The 21,621-nt window shown below is 33.3% G+C and overlaps 1 protein-coding gene across 1 annotated transcript; it reads left to right on the forward strand.

Annotated features, from left to right (window-relative positions):
- Nucleotides 1–341: 341 nt before the first annotated feature.
- On the forward strand, nucleotides 342–21,031 carry LOC149794766 (protease-associated domain-containing protein 1-like). The gene is made up of 5 exons (XM_089964401.1): nucleotides 342–493; nucleotides 4,801–4,931; nucleotides 9,985–10,094; nucleotides 17,308–17,475; nucleotides 18,245–21,031. The coding sequence occupies exons 1-5, from the start codon at nucleotides 415–417 to the stop codon at nucleotides 18,363–18,365; spliced, it is 609 nt and encodes a 202-aa protein (XP_089820527.1). The 5' UTR covers nucleotides 342–414; the 3' UTR covers nucleotides 18,366–21,031.
- Nucleotides 21,032–21,621: the final 590 nt, after the last annotated feature.

Raw genomic sequence — 21,621 nt, forward strand, 5'->3', positions numbered from 1 at the left:
TTGTATCTATTGTGTTTTGATATCTTAAATAAGACCAGTTTAATATCAAATAGTGACATAATATTCACACATTATGTATTAATATCATTGCATATTCTTATTTTGTGTAGCTATTGGGTTTCCTGAGTGGTCCTGTTACTTTTGTGTCCATAATAGTATTAAAAGAAAACGAGAAACCCACCCCATTCAATCAGATCTTTGGAACTTGAAACAAATATCATATCATTAATATGTGCATCAATTATGCTTGAAATTTGCTTTCACCCATGCCTTCCGCTTGTGGTTTGTTTGTTTTATGTTTGTTCCACTGTTTAGGCGTGCCGATTAAATGGTCATTAACTTCCGGTAAAAACAGTCACTGATAGCGATGCTTCGAGAAAGTTGCAGGTGCTGATTGAGTGGAATCTGAAGAACATGAGTCCGAGCAATTACAGCATAATTCTGCAGTTTTTAATATGTGCTTTACTCTTAAGCATCAACATTTTGTTGATAGGTATTCTGCTTTATTGATAATACAAGTTTTATAAGAAGTTGGCCACACAGATCTGATAATTGTGGTAACAGGGTCTCGGCTCATAACCGAGTCGGTCCATAACAGAGTCGGCTCATTACAGATTCGGCCAATACAAATTTGATCAAGAAATTTCCCAATAACATACTCGACCCACAGTACAGAGTCAGCCTTGCCCTTGATCTTGGATAGCTTCGTAAAACAACGTTTCGGACCCAATTTTGTTTTGAGATCTTGTATGGCTTTGTACAACAGAGTCATTTCGGACCCATTTATGTATTGTTTGTGATCTTGTATGGCTTTGTAACGCATGTTGTTATTAAACAAGAAATGATTAAACAAAGCATTAAAGTCTGCGTTATCCTTGAGCTTGTTTGGCTTTATAACGTGTTACTATTGAACAATAAATAGCCAAAATGTCCATTTCGGACCAAAGTTTGTCTTTTAGGTGATCTTGTATGGGTTTGTCAACTCTACTGTTATTGAACAGGAAATATTTAATCCAAACATGTTATGTACTAAGTAATTAATTACTCATTAATGAATATGCAAACTTTGTGGGTTTTAATAACCATGTGAACAGTTGCATTCTTTTATAAATGGTCAACTAAAAGAAGCATATATATATATATATATATATATATATATATATATATATATATGTATGCGTTTTTTTGTTGACCATTTATAAAAGAATGCAATATATATATACCACCATGTCGGTCAATTCTGTGCAACGATACATCATTTTTGTTAACATTGGATCACATATTAACTTTGGGTCAAAAATCCATTTTGTATCTTACTTTAATTAAGAAAAGTGAGATTCATAAAGTTTATAAAAATATCCCACATTTCAACTTGGAATGCATATGAAAATGTGATTTCTAAATGTCAACTGAAGACCCACTCTGTGACCTTCTTGAACCTGTAATCCAGAAAATCATATTTACTATGTATCTTTTAGAATCATGCAAATAAATACATTATTTAAAAGAAGGAAATATTTATCTTAAAAAAATTCGTAAGAAGTTATCCAACATGTACAAAATCATCTGCTACCCAACGTGTCAACTTGCTGCTATAATGGATTCTCGAGAAATTTCCCAGCATATAGTCTGTTTCTGAATTCTTTAGTAATTTTCCCCCATAAACAAGATGTTAACACATTACATCCTATTCATAATACCTTATTTTTAATAAAATGTTGAACTTTGCTAATTTTTGGGGCCCCCAGTGGCCAAGTGGTCTAAAGCACTCACCGTTCCAGATCACTGCCATCTCACTGCTGTCTGTGTGGGTTTGAGTCTCGAGCTTGGCTAATGTTGGTATGTGAGAAAGCTTGCCAGTAGCTTCTCATGGGTCGGTGGTTCTTCCCAGGGTTCTTCCTCCACCAGTTATACTGGCTGCCATGTATAGCCTATATTGTGCTGAAAAATGGTGTTAAACCCTACAACAACAACAACTAATTGTTTTACAAGATCGATTTAGTTTGCTTAATATCTCTTGCTATTTATTAGCATTGTTGCATTGAATTTTGTAAAACTAGCTATAAACCTGACCCAATTACTTGACTGAACTGCTGACAGAAACAGTCCAAAGTAATGTATTTCATTTCCATAGCCCAGTTAATAACCCAATTAATGAACATTACATCTTTTCAAAGCTGTGCGCAGAATAGTCCGACATATCATGAGACATGAAAACATGGGGGTGGTATTAATATTACTTTGAAAAGAATATTCTGGTGACAATTGCCTCTTTCCAAATGGTAAGAATTGCAGTATTTTATTTTTGTCAGTTCGTCAAATTCAGTATGCGTTTTGCTTCAATACTGGAGATGGAATCCTTACGTGCTCAGAAATGCCCAACAGCATGGTATATATATATATTATAAAATAAACAACACCAACATGTAGAATGTGTGACTGGTCTCGCTTTAATGCTTCATCAGACTGAATTCAAACTGAATTCAATATCACTGCTTACGTCATTAAATATGTTGTTTCTAAGTGATCAATGAAATCAACAATATGACATAAACAAGATGACATCATAGCTTACATTTTTAACCTAACTGTCTTATACTTTAACGATTAATTGACATGGAGATATGCATATACAGCACAGAATAATGATATTTTAATACATAAAACTGGATCTTAAAGATACATATATCTCTGTTGATAACTATCTCTAAAATTTATGACTAAATAAAGTTTTATTAATGTTTTTATTATGTATAATGCACACTTATTAAATACACAGAAATAAATTTATAAATAATTTAAAAAAGTAATAATAATAATATATTATATCTTAATATATTATTGATGAATGTTCAGATTTCATCAGAACTCAATTTATGATAAAAAAATTATGGCATATATAATACTTACTGTCAAGAATTTTATAAATAATTAATCATAATATATTAAGAATTAATTTAAAAATGCACTTTCATTTTTAAAGAATTATTAAACTTATTTTTATGATATTAGTTTATACTTTCACCAATTAAGTTATTCTGCAAAATAGAATAATATAAAAATATTCTTAACTAATTGTAAACAGGGGATATAATAATTAAAAAAAGAACAAGATTAATGAATGTCATATAGTGTTTTTGAATTTAGACCTTTTGGATATACTGTATTAAGACGGTGAATCCAATAGGTTTCCTTTAGCAAATGTTCCATCTCAGAATCAGATTTAACAATAGGTTGGAAGGAAAAATCTTGCAAAGTATAGGAAATTTTGTTAAAATGTGTGGCAACATGAGATGAGAATGATTGATTGATATAATTTTTTATATCTGATCTATGTTGGTTCATATGTTTAGATATTTGTTGACTGGTTTGTCCAATATATTGTATGCCACATTTTTTGCATGTGATCAAATAAATAACATTTGATGTTGCACAATTAGTATCACAACGTATATTAAAAGTTTCTTTTGTATTAGTACTATTGAAAAAAGTATTTTCATTAATAAAAGAACAGTGCATATAAACATAGCCTTTTCCTAGCAATGCTACATTTGATTTGAAAATCATCCATACTTTAAGAACAAAATTGATAGAAAAGTTGCTAATAAACAGTTCTCTTAAGCAGAGACTTATAAATATATCATTTCGGTGTAGTGGATAGTTCCAGCATTACTGAGAGATAGTTTGTTTACACAATTACCAGTTATGTTTATGATTATAACTAATGACAAATTAAAATATATCTTCCCTATTTGTCAAAACTTGCTTTAGATATCAAGTATTCACATTATGCGAGACTGACCTTGACACTGACTTCAAAATGGACATAACATAATTTGACAGTGTAATAAAGAATCAATATCTGAATGAAACTGAGGGGGATTTTTATAATAGAATCAAGCAGCACATACAGCCACTAAATACATTTACACAGAGATGCTAAATGAAGGTGCTGGTACATTGCAGGGAATAAACCTTGCAGAACCTCAAGCATTGTGAACTGAACAATCCCTCTCTCTCTCTCTCAACATAGATTTGGCTTGTACATGGACAAGTACCTTGCAGACAAGAGTTTATCTGAGCTTGTCTCTGGCATCCAGCAAGTGGATTATTTTGTCATGCCCTGGATTAATATTACCGTATCTTCCACAAAAGTATGCAGTATAGGGTTAGACCTTGGTAAGGACTTTGAATCATTGCTGCTGGATATTGAACTTGTATCAAACAAAACTTTTTTTTTCTTCATATGCCTCATATTACTTAGAATTTTATCAGAAAGGAAATTCTTAAAGGTGTCTAATTTAATGGCCATGAGTTTTTATGGCTCATCATTAGAACTTTTAAAATTGTCAGTATATTGCTTTGTTGAACCACTGACTTGCATATTTAACATATCTATAGTAGTATATTAAAAGGTGGTTATGGGCACAAGGGTGTGGATTTCTGTGACCCAGACCTCACTTTTCAATGTAGAACCTTTGCACACATTATCTGAGGCCTCAGTGTCCAAAAGCTTGCTGATGAAAGACCCATGCTCATGGAGGCCTCGAGCCTAGGTCTGCAACGTTTAGTAAATGTGAACCTCAGTCAAAATCCTTGAAATCCATACCCTGGTATCAAATAATGGCCTTTTTATTGTACTACCATCCAGGGTCAACTTTCATTTGTTTCCTTTTTTAAGAGTTTACATAAAAATGCTAACATTTTTGTCATTGTCTAGAAGATTGCGTAAAAATGCTTTTCACTTTTAATTTGACTGAAATATATATAATTCTTTCACACTTCATTTTCATTTTTCAGAATGTGAAATTGGAACAGTTCCAAATTTAAGAGTTTACTTGGACACTGCATTGTATATGGAGATAGTTGAGCCAGAGGATATTGGATATACATTCAGAATTAGACCAGCAAAGGATTTTGGCACAGGCTTTGTAATTATTATGTTTACAACTTTTTTTTACACAGTCTAGCAAATTAGTTTTGCACAGGCTTTTTAATTATCTTATGTTTGCAACATAACAGAAGGGTGATGTAATTTGTCAGGTTGATGATAGAAGTCAAACAGTTATGACGAACTTGTATGTTACAGTTTGATACAAAACTCTTGAAAAATTGAAGCAGTAAAAAACTTATTTAGGAATGGAGTTATAAAGTTAATGTTGGGACATTGTCAGGTATCTCAAGCTTTAAAAAATATAAAACATCCTGTATTATTACAATTTGGCACATTTCTGATTTCAAAACAAAATTAAGTTACTGCCTTTTTTCAACTAACTTTTTTCTTTCTTTTGGATTTAAATATTGCAACATATTACTTCATTTTGAACTTAAATTTAAATGAAATTTACTAAGAGATCTTTATGTAATAAGCAAATTAATAAATATATTAATGGCTAAATTAAAACCATGTGTTTACATCCGTCTTGTAGAGATATTAGAGATTGGCTCTATGCCAATATGTCAGTTCCTGCCAAGTTGTGGCCAACTATTGTCTTTCATCTTAATTGGTTTGTTTGTACAATTTCATTAATAATTACCTTTAGGCAGCATTTAAGTGGGTAATATGTCAGAACTTTTTAGATAGTAGGCTCATCAACAAAGGCACAAGGTTTGTTATTTACTAGTAGGCCTCTCAACAAAGGCACAAGGTTTGCTATTTACTAGTAGGCCACTCAACAAAGATACAAGGTTTGCTATTTACTAGTAGGCCACTCAACAAAGGCAAAGGTTTGCTATTTACTATCAAACACAATATTTTAACATGTTCAGATACTTATTGTAACACATAAAGTTTTAACTTTGTCAGTTATTTGTGAATGTACACATTCAGTATACTCTGTATATTAATAACAAACTTTTATCACAAATTTAATTTCACATAATATGCAAAAGTAGTTTGTATTGGTTCTGAATTATAGTTTTATACATTGATAATATTTTCTACACATCAACTTTTTTAAAATGTAGCTGCATTTTAATGTTTGGGTCGGATCATTTTTTTTAATGTGTTTGAAAAAAGTGTAAATATATAGTACTTGTAACTAACTATATAATTTTTATGCACAAGGTATAGTGTATAATGGTGTCCTTTCATTTGTCTGTCCATTGATTACCAGTTCCGTTTCCACAATAATTCAAGTTGTCCACATTTTACAGTTACCAAACTTTGCAGCTGGCTTGCACTTAGAGTAAGGAAGACCCTGATTGATTTCAAGGCTAAACCAAGACCCTGATTCATTTCAAGGCTAAGCCATGACCTTGATTGATTTCAAGGTTAAAAAGTCACCAGAGTAAGGAAGACCCTGATTGATTTCGAGGCTAAACCAAGACCCTGATTGATTTCAAGGCTTAACCAAGACCCTAATTGATTTCAAGGCTAAACAAAGACCCTGATTGATTTCAAGGCTAAAAGGTCACCAGTTTAAGGTCACTGTGACTGAAAGAAGACTCAAACCCTTCAATGAACTACTGAAAGTGGCCAAGTCAGTAACTACAAGTGTTTACTGTATTCCAAAATTCAATAGATTTTAAAGACATATTTTTTTAAATATACCTGTGTCATTGTGATTATGAGTGAGTTCATATCAGATAAATCTCGGTCTATTTTAGTTTTGTTTGAATGTGTATTAAATGCTTCAAAGAAAACATATTTTTTTTTCTTTGATTTAGATTTGAATTTTGTCATTTTCTAGAGGCTTATATAAGTACAGTTCGACCCCGTCATAACGCGTCATGCCATAATGCAAATTCGGATGTAACGCGGTTGTGGCCTCGCTCCCGAAATTTCGCATATCCATTCGCACATGAAAAAGTATTTTTTCTTCAGAGTACGTGAAATAGTGTATAAAAAATGTATTATTATTTGTGGGAAGATATTGCGTAGAAATTCAAATGTAATACGATTTTGGCTTGGTTCCTGAAATTTTAAATACATGTATGTATATTTTTCTCGTACAGGAAAAAATATTTCTTGTTAAAAGTGTGTGAAATAGTGAATAAAATATTTATTATCATTTTGTGGAAGAGATCGCGTATGACTTCGAATATAGTATGATCATGGCATGGTTCCTGAAATTTTAAATACATGTACGTGTATTTTTTAAAGTACAAGAAATAGTGTGTAAAATATTTATTATCATTTTGGGGAAGAGTTCGCGTATGAATATTAAAATAATACAATCATGGATTCTGAAATTTAATACTTTCACCAGGTTCTTGAAGTGTTCTGTCAAAATAAACATTATCGGGAAATGTTACTTAATACTGATCTTATGAGTAAAGCCAATAATTTGTCTTTGTGATTGTCTTCAATTAATATAATTAATTCTGTATACAATCGTTGCTCAAATAATAGCCAACATGTGTTTCTTCTTTAACTGCATACACAACCAAACAGCTGACAATGCGGTGGTTGATAAAAGATTCTCACAATTTAACAAACATCAAAAAACGAAAGCTACCAACATGTTTGCTGGGCTTGGCAGTGTTATTAGATGCAATCAGTTGACTAGTAAATAATATCTGCTATGTTAGCTGGAAATTGTTGTAATGTTGTAGTTGTTGTTGTAATGGGGTTTAACGCCATTTTTCTGCACACTATATGCTATACATGGCGGCCAGTATTAATGGTGGAGGAAGAACCCAGGAAAACCCTGGAAAGAACCACCGACCCATGAGAAGCTACCGGCAAGCTTTCTCTCATACCCACATTAGCCATGCCCGAGACTCGAACACATGCAGACAGAGGTGAGATGGCAGTGATCTGGAACAGTGAGCACTTTAGACCACTCGTCCACTCGGGGCCCCCAGCTGGAAATTGAAAGGGCATGAAATTGTACGTGTTCAGCTTCAAAAAATTTATGAAAGTGACTGTGATTATTACAGACCTACTGCACTTAGTTCTCCGGTTTTACATGTGTATGGTCTTTGCCTATGAACTCGATAATAATTTTCTATTTTTCATAAAAATATTTTACTGTTAATGGAAAAGCAAGTTCACAAACGCAAGTCGTTCTTTGCATTTTGCACAATGATTAATAGCTTTCACATGTTTCTTTTGCTATTCACAAAATCTGAAGTAAAAGTTATATGCACACTGAAAGCATGTGTTCATTGTTAATTATTCTTGCAGTAGTTGTTCAAACAAATAGGTGTACAAGTGTTAATTATTGGAAATTTACATTGGATAAATGTACACAGAAATGCATATGAGAGAATGTTAGCAGTATGAAATTTGTACAGACACCATTCATAGATCCTGGAACGTAATGAACCGTACTTGTGCTTCAGGTTTCTTAACTTAATTTTGCTGTTAATTGTTCCCATTGAATTCAGACACACAATGATTTGTGAAATCGGATAATCGGATGTCCTAGATGTCCTTAACGAACCGAGTAATCAGCTAGGATTCTGGTCCTAGATGTCCTTAACAAACCGTGTAATCGGCTAGGACTCCAGTCTCTTGCTAAATAAAGTATAAATAACATTCAGTCTCTAAAAACATTAATTAATAAATAACTTAAAGAGGTAATATCTAAAAACTTATAAATAACATAACGTAGGAAACACACCCTAAACACCTTGACTAGTAATACCATAATAACCTTGAAAATCTCTCTTCATACATGATTTCTACTAAGAACCTCTATAAACAGCATAGAACATCCCCTCACTCCTTTTAGAACATTTTGAAGAAGAAAAAAAAAAAAAAGCCTGGGGGAGGTGGCACCATCCCCTTCCCCAGGAACAACTAGCAGGCTGCGGTGCAGTCAGAAAAAAGTGGCACATGCACAATTGTGCGCACGCCACTAATTAAACTCAACAACAACAAAATGATTTGTGACAAAATTATTGAACAGTTTAAGTACGCATGCAATGTTTCAATAGAATTACATGTATTATGGATTAATTGCAAGCCTCGACAACACAATATCAGACAGCAAGTAAACCGTGTTAATACTCTGTTCATGCTATATATTAGACATTGAATTCAGACACAATGATCTGGGACAAAATTGTTGAATATTGTAAATCTGTGTGCAATTTTTCAATGGAATTACATGCATTATGGATGAACTGCATGCCATGACAGCACGATAGTAAACGTTGATACTCTATTCATCATATACATTAGACATGAATACACATATAAGTGCCAACGAGTTGTTCTCTGAAAAAAGTAAAATAATGTAAAAACCCGCATTAACGTGACCTCGCTATTAACGCGATCCAATTTTTTGGACTCCAATTATCACGTTATAGTGGGGTTCCACTGTAGATAACTTATTTTCAATTGTACAACAATACTTATTTGGTGACATGCACTGATTTCCTCCCTTTCCCTATTGAACAACATGATACACAGTTTTTAGTCTCAAAAACTTCCCAACACTGTCTGGAAGGTTGTCAGGTATGCCATTGGGTGCAGGTCTCAATGCTTTCCAAGCTGTGACTTTAGGGGTTGGGCCCCAGGAGGGTAAGGACAGGCCAAAGAATTCATTCTTCCTGGATGGATTCCCTTTACATTGCCAAGCAAGTGCATATATTTGAAACAAACAGTTTCCATGTTGTTAATTGTGAGCAAGCTTCCCATTGCTGGAAAAGATCAAAGGACAATGATGGTAAAATAATTGACTGGTCCTTTTTATGCGGAGTAAGGGATTTTATGAATAATATACAGAAAAGAAGATATGTTACACCAGCATGAATGGATAATGTAGCCACTATGCACTGCAAAGTTTTCCTTTTCTCTCTAGTTTTAATATATGTGAAAATTTACATTACAAGGTTACATGTGTCAACTAATTAGGTGAGTGATATTAGGCCCATTTCAGCCTCTTGTTATTTCATACCTATTATTTAACAGTTTATTAATTACTGATACATTTGTCATTGGCATACTATTTGTAAAGTAAATTCAATTCTTGTTGAATAATTTTATCATTGGATCAAAGTAATATCCATTTTCCATTTATATCTTTACAGCATCATCAGTATTTTGGTATAAATTTGTTGTTTGGTGAACCATTTCATGGATGCTCCCCATTTTCTAATTCTGCCAGATTGGAAAACACAGTTGTCTTAGTAGAAAGAGGGTAGGTATGTTTCTCAATAAATACTGAAAATGTCAAACTCATTTGGTATTTTTAAGCTTTATTCTGGAGAAGTATCTGGCATGTTCTTAGCTGCTGTCGTCACTTAGGCAGATAGAATCAGTTACGTAATTTCCTTTGTTGGTGCATTTGTCGATTGATTTTTAAAAAAAAAAATTCTTTGGGAAATAACTAAAGAAATATTGATTAATGATATTGAAGATTTATTATGGACAGCATGACTGTTGCTTTTGACTGTACATATAGGTAAGTAATATACTGATAAGTTTAGCCAGAGTTATGTCCCTGTAATGCTTTACTTAGTGTTTTTAATGCAAAAGCCAGCAGTTGATAACTGTCTCGTATATTCTTTGCAACTACAACATCTTTCCTTCAGAGTAACTGACTTCAAGCCAATGAAAATTATCATCCCAGTATGACTGAAAATTTACTCATTGCTTAGTTTTGTCATATTTGACATTTTTTTGCTGCCATGTAGTCTGACTTGTCTCTTTGCAGAAAGTTACCACAGACTCAGTTGCACTCATAATTTATTCATGTGAAGTTTTCATCACAGAATGCTCATTATCCCTTTCCATGAGATATAGTTAAGCAAACTCATGACATAAGATTTGGTTTTTTAAAATATAAATACAGCAGCTTAATTGGTGTAATTGTTTCACTGAAATATTGTATGTGCACAGTGAATCCTCTTTATAATTAATTAAAAAATTAGAGAATCATTACTCTTGTTTAGTCAGTTCATAAAGGAATCTCACTCTGATGTTGGTAAAATGCCATTCAATAGTTTAATTACATTTATTCGCATGATTGAAATCAATGGACAATACTTGTATCTGGGTTGAATTAACACAATACAGTGTCAACTAACCATACTGGTTTTGTTTCAGATGCTTTTGTTAGCTGATAATTTAGTCATTTTTAGCCCAGTATGCAGTTTCTGGTAATTTAAATGTGCACATGCTACAGTTATCAATGACCATTTACAGTAGGCATGGTATATCATGGTATTTGTGTAAATAAATGGGAATGTAGATTTGAGCATTCAGGATTCCTAGAGAGCATTAAAGTCCAGATAAAGGTAGATTTAGGTTACTACATAAAGGTAGATTTAGGTTTATTCCTAAAGGTTTTATTTAGGTTTATTCCTAAAGGTAGATTTAGGTTACTACATAAAGGTAGACTTAGGTTTATTCCTAAAGGTAGATTTAGGTTACTACATAAAGGTAGATTTAGGTTACTACATAAAGGTAGATTTAGGTTACTACATAAAGGTAGATTTAGGTTTATTCCTAAAGGTTTTATTTAGGTTTATTCCTAAAGGTAGATTTAGGTTACTACATAAAGGTAGACTTAGGTTTATTCCTAAAGGTAGATTTAGGTTACTACATAAAGGTAGATTTAGGTTACTACATAAAGGTAGATTTAGGTTACTACATATAGGTAGATTTAGGTTTATTCATAAAGGTAGACTTGGGTTATTACATAAAGGTAGATTTAGGTTACTACATAAAGGTAGATTTAGGTTACTACATAAAGGTAGATTTAGGTTACTACATATAGGTAGATTTAGGTTTATTCATAAAGGTAGACTTGGGTTATTACATAAATGCAGATTTAGCTTATTAAAGCATGATAGTTGGTGCCTTATCAACTTATTTTAAATTGGAGAAAATGCAATTGCCCCAAGGTAACCCCATGGAAAATTTACTTTTCAGACTTAGAAAGTGATGAATCTGGGATTTCATGCTATGGGATTTGATCAGCCCTGGGTATTCAGTGTATTTAAGAATTGAACAAAGAAAGTGCAGTTATTTGTTGGAATAAATATTCCTGTAAACTTATTTAATTTTCAGCATGCTGAACATTGTTCTTCATGAAATAATAAATAACAAGTAAATTATGCTTAAAATGATTTTTAACAAAGTTGTGGAGTGGGTAGAACCAGATGAACATTGTAACAAAACATGAATATTTCGTTGCACAGAAGATATAAATGATTCATTTAGTTTAAAGGACATCACTGTTTAGCTCTGACCATGCTATTCGCAAGTTGTTAAAAGTCGGGGTAAAAGCTAAGATTTATTTCCCAACCATGAAATGTCCTTGAATTTTGCAAACATTAAAGTCTGGAAAACCCCAGGAATGTTCTGCCAATACTTGATGACAGAAACAATTACATAATTGATTCATAACTGAACTGATCGCGAGTTAAATGTTTTGAGTTCAGACCAGAATATTCAGAGGTTTGGTACAAATCATTTTGGTGCTTGCCATACAGATATTTACATTGTCAATCCAAACATAGTCTGGACAGACAAGCTAGATATTGGTATTTTCTTGATAACATAAAAACTTAACTCAATAAAATGACATGTTAGCAAGATAGGGTGACCGTTTACCAGTTAGCCTAGCAAACTTGTAACATCAAGTCATACCTGCATGAAATCAGCAGGAAAAATATTTATTTTCTCACTCACCATTTGATTTGCTAGTCACACAAGTACACAGATCTCACAACCTATATTGTTCATGACATCATAGGTCCAGTAGTCGCGTCAACAGAGGGGCCCCGAGTGGCAGAGTGGTCTAAAACGCTCACCGTTTCGGATCACTGCCATCTCACCTCTGTCTGCGTGGGTTAGAGTCCAAGGCTCAGCTAGCGTGGGTACGTGGGAAAGCCTGCCAATAGTCGGTGGTTCTTCCCTGGGTTTTCCAGGGTTCTTCCTCCACCAGTTGTACTGGCTGCCATGTATAGCCTATCCTGTGCTGGAAAATGGCGCTAAACCCTTCAACAACAACAACACATCAACAATAACCCATTTCAAATGTAGAAACAAATAAAATATATTAAATGAAAGTTGCACACTGTTTGTAATTAACCAAAATAAAGAACACAAAATTCTCTTTATATTTATTCCAAGAACTGCCTTGGTAAAATTTATGAAACGGCACACGTCAATTATGGTTTTGTTGTATCATGTCATGCCCCTTTGACATGTGCTCTCCTTTAAGAATCTGGCCTTGCTCAAGTTGCTGTGACAGCAACAGGTTTCTGTTCATCATTCTTCGGGAAAATATTTTGAGAATTTTGTGTTCCTTCAGGTTGTTACAAAGGTATGTGACTTCTATTTAATATTTTAAACTTTGTTCCAACATTAGAAAGCGGTTTGTTGTTGATACCATGTGGTTTTTTAACCAACTGTCTAGATTTTAGGTTGTTTGAAAAATTTTGTTAGCTTTTTTTTAGCACAGATTAATTCAGTTTTAACTTTTTTTTATTAACAATATAAGATTCTAATACTTTGCATTTTTTTTATACCATAATAGTAGGAAATATACTTTGTATAACATGTTTATAGATGCAGATTGCTGCCTTGATTTACAACTCATTATTTTTATTTCTTTAGAATTAAAGGCTTGAAAGGAAACAAGCTAATTTATGTTCTTAATGTTATTATTTCCTCATACCAATATAATACAGTTCAGCCAAGTGAAGTTAGAGTTTCTGTAAATTGAAATGACTTTCCATGCCAATTTTATATGAAAATATTGTGGTCAAACTTGTTTCTTGTAATTTGCTAATTTGCATAGGCCGGTCATGTCCTTTGAACATTGCTGTTGGCAAGCAAATTAGGTTAATTTGTATTGGTAAAGTACAACAACCCAATTCATTAGAGTTAAGTACGATCACAGATATGTGTTAAACAAAAGTTATCACACATTGCTTTTATTGAGAATGTTCAAGCCATCTGTGTTAAAGATTATTGGCAAGTTTGTGAACGTCAGCAAGACTTCTTTTTAAATGAGATTTTACTCCATATATAAAATGCAAAACATGATTATTTCAGTCCTCTGAATAGTGTACAAAGTATGATGCATATTTCAAGGCAAAATGTTGAAATGCTGATGCAATTTAGGAAAATAAGAGTAATCGAAAAAAATGGGCAAAACTAAATTTCATAGTTTGTGAAGTGCAGCAGTTAGGGAAAGCATTTTACTTTTTTGTATACATAGCAAACAATATATCGAAATAAGTCATTCTGGAATGTATGACATGAATTGACATAGCATGTTTGGCACTCCCTCACAGAAATGAAGTTGCAGAAAGATCATTTTCTAAGCGGAGAAAAATTCAACAAGATCTTCACAGAATTTTGAACAACAGTACCATCCAGTCTCAAGTCCCAGTGCTAGACATCACTATAAACTGCCACACTGCAGACTTTGTAGCAATACGACTGAAAAATTGTTAAAGCTACGTTAAAAAATCAAAATCACACACACACACCATCCAGTCTCAAATGAGTGTAAAGATAAACACAATGTTTATATTACCTTCAGCTCCACATGCAGATATTGAGCATAAAAAACTGCATCTAATTAAGCAAATATTCCACCATCCATTAGACTTTTAAAAGAGAAACTTTTTATATTTTCTTATTTATTTTTTTAATTTAATGTCTGTGGGGTTCAGTGAGTATGGGCATCTGTGTTGTGTTAATATAGGAAAATACTAAGTCAACCAACTATATTTGGTTTGTAAATATATTAAATGCTTTCAAGAACAAATGTTTTTTTTTAATCACATTTGAATTTTCAGTAATTATATACATGATTTTTATGGAAAGATAATGTATTCTCAATTGGACAATATTTTTGTGGATCATCGACCCCTTTTTGGGACTTTGTTTATGTATATTTAATTTGCATTGTTTGTTTGTTAGTTTTTAAGAAAATATTATTTCATTGCATGCTGTGGGTAATAATACATTGTATCTAGTGGCTGACCTTGTCCAAAATCAGTGACAGTTTAGGTAAACAACTTTTTTTTTCTTTTTTCTCAGAGTGAGGATCATTATCTCAAGCCGAGTCAAGGACATTGTTTTATTTTATGCTACATGATGATTGTCATTATTTTGGTGATGGACTTTCTAATTATAACTAAGATCCTCTAGAACAATATAGTTTTGACCCATATCTGAGGTCTCTTTTTATGGCTTCGTTTACAATATAAATCTTGTTTATTTGAAAATTCTGATTAACATAATTTTCTTTCAGCTGTGATTATAGTAAATCCATCAAACCATACTGGGTTGGCAGATGCATACCAATCCAGTTTACTTCAGATTGTATTTAGAACCAACTGAAGAGACATTACGCGATAGTAGATACTGAACTGCTAGCCCATTATGACATAGTAGAAACTGAACTGCTACCCCATTATGTGATATCAGATGCTCATTAGAACTACAGAAAATTGCTAGCCCATTATGACATAGTAGAAGCCCATTGCGAGATAGTAGATACTTAACTGCTAGCCCATTATGTGATAGTAGATACTGATTAGAACTACAGAAAACTGCTAGCCCATTATGAGATAGTAGATGCTGATTAGAACTACAGAAAAGACACTGAACTGCTGGCCCATTACAAGATAGTAGATACTGAGCTGCTAGCTCATTATGAGATAGTATATAGAACAGAAAAGACTGAACTGCTGGACCACCATACTTATTTCTTTTGCATTGGTTTCATTCTGCACACATAGACAAAAACAAACCAGTTTCAGTGATGTTGCACACTGTGCATATTAAAACTTATCAGGGCAGTTTAGATACTGTCAATCTAGGCCATTTTTCATGGGGTACAAGTATTCATTGATTTTGTGATTGTTATTAATTACCCAACTAGCAGTGAATTTTATGTGGTTGCTATAAATTACCCAGCAAGCAATGACTTTTCAGTGATTACTATAAATTACCCAGCAAGCAGTGACTTTTCAATGATTACTATAAATAACCCAGTAAGCAGTGACTTTTCAGTGATTACTATAAATTACCCAACAAGCAGTGACTTTTCAGTGATTACTATAAATTACCCAGCAAGCAGTGACTTTTCAATGATTACTATAAATTACCCAGCAAGCAGTGACTTTCCAGTGATCACTATAAATTACCCAGCAAGTAGCGACTTTTCAGAGATTACTATAAATTACCCACCAAGCAGTGATTTTAATGTGCAAACAGGGCTTCTTACCCAATCCACAAAAATCAAGTATCAATTCAAACACATTTTGCAAAACCATGAAAACTGATGCCCAGGATGGAACAGCATTTTATAGGCTATTCACTTACCACTTTGCACTCAAATAAACCTATAGATTTGTATTTGCAAACTCTGAACAGGACTGTCCTTAATTTTCAAATTTGGATTGAATTTAAAATGTATCAGGGGAATTGAAAAGCTTCCATTAGTTTTTTGACTAGCAGGGTTTAGATGACAAGCCAGAAGGAAAATTATCAGTCTTGAATTCAAAAGACATTAAATTTAGGCGATGTACATTCAATGCCATTTATGAATCTAAGAGACAAGTTTTGATCAATATACATAGATAATTGGGTGTGTAATGTTCATTATTTTGAACACAACCAAAGTACAAAAGGGCAAGCTTGCAAACCCAGTTACTTTTTGAGCAAGATGACAGTAGCATTACTTGGCAGTACACCATATTATATAGCGCCATTTTGTTAAATTATAAATTGTATTTAAATTGATTTCCACAAAAAAATAAAAGTGAATGCAAATATGTTTGAAGGGAAATATTGTTTCAGCTACTTTCATGTTGAGATGTGATTCTGTATACTTGATGTATATTGAAGTAAACTTATTGGGTCCTGTATGTATTGGACAGTATGAAATACGATTTTAACTACCTGTCATGACATCACGTTGCTTATTAACAAACTTATTGGAATCTACATGTGTTTGACAGTATGATGAGTTGTGATTGTCCAATGACCCATTGTAACACCATGTTACATAGTAACCAGGTTATAATGGGTGCTACATGTGCTTGACAGTGAAATGATATGTGATTCTGTGTCACATGTAATGTAGTAACATACTTGTTTGGTCCTCCATGTATTAGTATGTAATGTCATTCTATGTACCTGTTGTAACACCATGTTACATAATAACCAACCTATAATGGGTGCTACATGTGCTTGACAGTATATGTGATTCTTTATACCTGTTATGACATAGTAACAAATGTACTGGGTGCTGTTAAGTGCCTGATAGTACACAATAGGCACTGACAACATCCAGTAGTAAAACTCATCTATTTACAGTGGCTATTCATTTGTGACCAAGACTTGTAATGTTGTGTAACTGATATTTCATCTGTTTACAGTGGCTGTTCCTTTGTGACGAAGACTTACAATGTTCAGCAAGCTGGTGCCATAGCAGCAATCATTATGGACAATGATTTGAAAAATGATGAAAACTATATTGATATGATTACAGATGGAACAGCAAGATCAGTCAACATTCCAGCACTATTTTTGTTAGGAAAGGATGGGTATGCACTTTAATCTCCATTGACTGTTAGGTGCTAGGAGACCAGAAATTGCATCTGCAAGTAAATGAACTCTAATAAAACTTAAGATTCATGTCAAGTTCCTAATGCAAGCAGTGTATTGGCTCTTTAAAGTAGAAATCAAACAGTGTATTGGCTCTTTACACATTTTGTTCTCAAATTTGCACGTTTTCCCCAAAATGAAAAATGCTCTGATAATTAGGAAATTCTGTTCCAATTCACTTTTTAAAAAAATTATGTGAAAATTAAATACCAGCTAATATCCATGTTAACAAAAGAGCAAAAAATGACTTGATCCTCTCTCCTTTTCAATTTTTTTGTGCAGAGGAAAACTGATATATATAATAGTTGTTTCTTTAGAAATAATGTTTTGAAAAATATCAACAAATCTGTATCCTGATGAGTGCTGGGAAAAAGAATTATAACAATTTCTTAACTTGTAAACTTGATATACATGCAAATTGTTGTAAAGTTTAACATACATAATTGTAAAATGGATTTGTTCTCAAGCATTTTAAGTATTGTAAAAATAATTTATTTTACAAGCATTTTCAGTTTATTTCCAATGAATGTTAATTTGACTTATCATGCAAACTTATCCCTACAAAATGTAAATGGTCTTGCTTTGAAAGGGAGGTAACTCGTGCATTAACTGTTATTTTTACACCAAAACAAATGGTTGAGGAGAGTTTTAATAAGTATTGTTATAGTTGAAATGTTTACAGCCATTATTATTTTTTCCTTCTCCCAGCCACATGATCCGTCAGTCCCTGGAGGAGAATGGTCTAAGTGCGGCAGTTGTAAACATTCCTGTAAATATCACAGGTATTCCTCTTCACAATGTACGGCAGCCTCCATGGACACTCTGGTAGAAAACCCACCCTTCATGAGCAGATCTTTACGGGAAATCCATTTTCTATGCAAGCAATATATTCATAAATTCTGAGAATATTCTGATCTATACTGTGGAATTTGAAAATAGTAACATGTACCTATAAATCCATTGGTGCTTCCCGCACCAGCCCTTTTGCAAAGTCTAGAAATTGAATTGTTTCTGGATGTTTTTAATGGACACAGTAGCTGACGAAAATAAATGGTTTGCATCATATCATTTTTCTTAACCATGATGCCCAAAGATGACTTGTATGCGCGTGTATCATGTATCACATATTCTATGCAAGCTTTTATGTAATGCATTTGTCTTCCCAACAGTTATTTCCATTTGCATTTAGTTTAGTAGCAGATATCATTTTAAGTTTTTCCCCTTTTCATGGTATCACTAACAGGGCTCTGGAAAACCACTCCTCATCCTCACTGGGTAAAAACTGGCTGGGTTGAGTAAAACTGGATTATTTACTCATCCCTGGAATGAGTAAATGCTGACTCATAGCACAAAATCAAAGTCCAATGTTAACATTTAGTATGCATCAGTTATAAATTACTTGTGCCAAATTTTCCTAGTCAGTCTAGAACATGTTGCTAAGGAAGCTTTCTTCTTTTACACAGGTACCTGATGAAAGCATGATACCAGAATAAGTTTAAAAAAAATGTTACACCTAATATACGATTTCTTAGTGGCACTTATTTTACAGTGACACTTCTCAGTAAAATAGGCATCATTCTGATGCAAGAAAGTTTCACTTTCAGCAAACTGCCATAATCTTTACAAGTCAGACAAGAAAAAGCTGTCACACTGTTGCCAGCTTACATTATAATTTGTTTTACGAGTTTAAGTGAATTTATGCTGTCAGGCAAAGCAAGTCAATCTACTAAATACATGTCAATAGCTGATTAGTTGCAAATTTATTCTGGTCATCCCCTGGAACCATTCCAGCTCTTTTGTTCAATCGGGATCTGCCTTATCACCATTGAGTAGCAAGTATGAATGTTGGTGAAAACTGAGATGGTTGGAAGTTTTTTGTGCAAATTACCAATACTTTTGGTGAAAATTATGTGCTTATATAAATATCTGTTGGCATATATATTAAAGCTCCATATTATTGAAAACACTGTTGATATGGGGCAAGCGTAAAACCAATCTGATTAAAACAGAAATCTCGGACAGAATGGATATGGGGTAAACATAACATGGACCAGACTGAACTAGCAAAAATTTTGACCGTCATCGTCTCTTTAATTTTTCTCATATCTAGCTCATAAAGATGTTTCATAGCTGGTTGAAAAGCAAACATTCTAGACATTAAAATGACAACCAATTACAGAAAAGAGTCGATGTACATGAGAATGCCACTTAGAAATCAAAAGCTGTGTGCAAAAGCAATTTCTCGTATTGTGCACCTTGTCTCATTATTATGCTTATTTGAGGGGTCATATGTTAAAACAACATTTTCAAGACCCATTTGAGTATCGAGCTTGCAACAGGTGCCCCCTTTGGTTATGTAGTAATAGTTAAAGTAGTGTAGTGGACAAGTATATGGTGTTGAATACAAGGACAGGAATGAGTAACTTTCACAACTCTGGGATGAATGCTGGGGAAACGTAAACAAGACTTGTTATTTGCCAGGTCACTTTACAGTTTTAAAAATAAGACCTGCAATACTTAGTGGATTTCGATGCATTTATGTTTGAGCAAAAAAGGTATGCTTGGTTTTTTTTAATAATGGGCTGCTATTATTACTATTTGAGGTAACATGAAATGTGATGTTATTCTTACATGATCATTTTTTACAAATGTGTATTGAAGACATCAGCTGTACTTAAAAATGGGATGTTTTGCCACCGTTATTAAAACTGCCACTGTTATTAGCATGTACTGTAACTAATTGAATGGTATGATGGTAAACCCTTTTTATGTGAGATGTTCTTTTTTTATAGTTCAATTTACGAGTTTGGACATAGCGAGCTTTTAAATTAGTCATGTTGATGTGCATATGGATAAATATTTAACCAAAGTGGTTATACAGTCCAGTTAGGTCTCACCCCCCACCCCAATCCAATAGGACATTAATATTCTGTCCTATATGGTATTCTGTCATTGCATACAAGTAGTATTTAGTTGTATTCTTTGTTGTGCTAAATTCATAAATAATGTCTCAGAGAGTAACATTAACAAATCATTTGTACATGTATTTAAAAAAAATGAATGCTGGTTTTTTAAAACTAAAGTTTTTTGCATTAAGATTATTGGAACATAAATGGACCGAAAATACAAGAGGCATTAAAAAAGCTACAAGATTTGGCAGATAATTTTTTTCAACATAAATTGTCTAGAGATGCATCCCCCATTCCCCCTCCTTGTGTGGAGTTTCTTTTTTCCCCTTGCTATGTAAGGACTCTTATTGAAAGAACCCTATTGTCTGCCACTGTCAATCTGTATGTGTACAAGTTTTGAAATAACTTGAACAGTTTGAGTGTTGTACTACAGAAATGTAGTAGTGGTACCTATATCCCTCATCTTATACAGAGAAGGAATGAAATAAAATTTTATTGAATCTTGTAAACATAATTGGTTTGAATATATGCAGCTTATCTGTGATTTTGCTCATTCGTTGAGATGCAATAAAAGACTACCATTAAATTTTAGGTTCTTCTGTTGTGCTTTATGTACCAAGATTCTTTTGTCATCAGGCAGTATCTTTATCCCTAGTAGAAGTTGCAATATCCAGTAAAAAAAAATTTAATAAAAAATAAACCAAAAAACCCCACAATACTGTTGGCATGATGAGGCTGTACCTTACTTTTGAGCTCTGTAGCGTCATGGCCGTTTAAGATGTACCAAAGTGGGTGGTATTGCCATAAAGCAGAGAGATGTAGCTCTACAATGATACCAAATAATCTGGACGTTCTACTTGCAAAATCTGGGGGAAAAACATCTCTTCTGAGACCCGATTGTTTTTTACACCAACAATTTGCCCATTGTTGGATTGGGATTTTGTGTCAGAATTTTAGACTTTTTGGTCTGTGATCTAAGGCAGACTGGTCTGAGCTGCACACGGACAGGTGAACCATTGCAAAAGTAGGATAAGTTGGGGATTGGGAGTAAAAAGTGCCCAGGAGTAAAAAATGATGGATCCATAAGCAACCCCCCTCCCCAACTTCTACCCTTCTGCACATGCGCGAGCCAAATGAAAAACATTTCTGGCACAACTAGGCATTTGTTTAAGCGAA

This window comes from Sinohyriopsis cumingii, chromosome 7 (genome assembly GCF_028554795.1).
Source record: "Sinohyriopsis cumingii isolate HCF-2022 chromosome 7, ASM2855479v2, whole genome shotgun sequence".
Classification (NCBI taxonomy): Eukaryota; Metazoa; Mollusca; class Bivalvia; order Unionida; family Unionidae; genus Sinohyriopsis; species Sinohyriopsis cumingii.

Bases quoted from the DNA above. Each gene is read 5' to 3' on its own strand.
- LOC149794766 (XM_089964401.1), top strand. From the start codon at position 415: ATGAGTCCGAGCAATTACAGCATAATTCTGCAGTTTTTAATATGTGCT. The intron at 4,932-9,984 runs GTAATTATTATG...ATATCTTTACAG, and splicing joins AGGATTTTGGCACAGGCTTT to CATCATCAGTATTTTGGTAT. The intron at 17,476-18,244 runs GTATGCACTTTA...TCCTTCTCCCAG, and splicing joins TTTTTGTTAGGAAAGGATGG to CCACATGATCCGTCAGTCCC.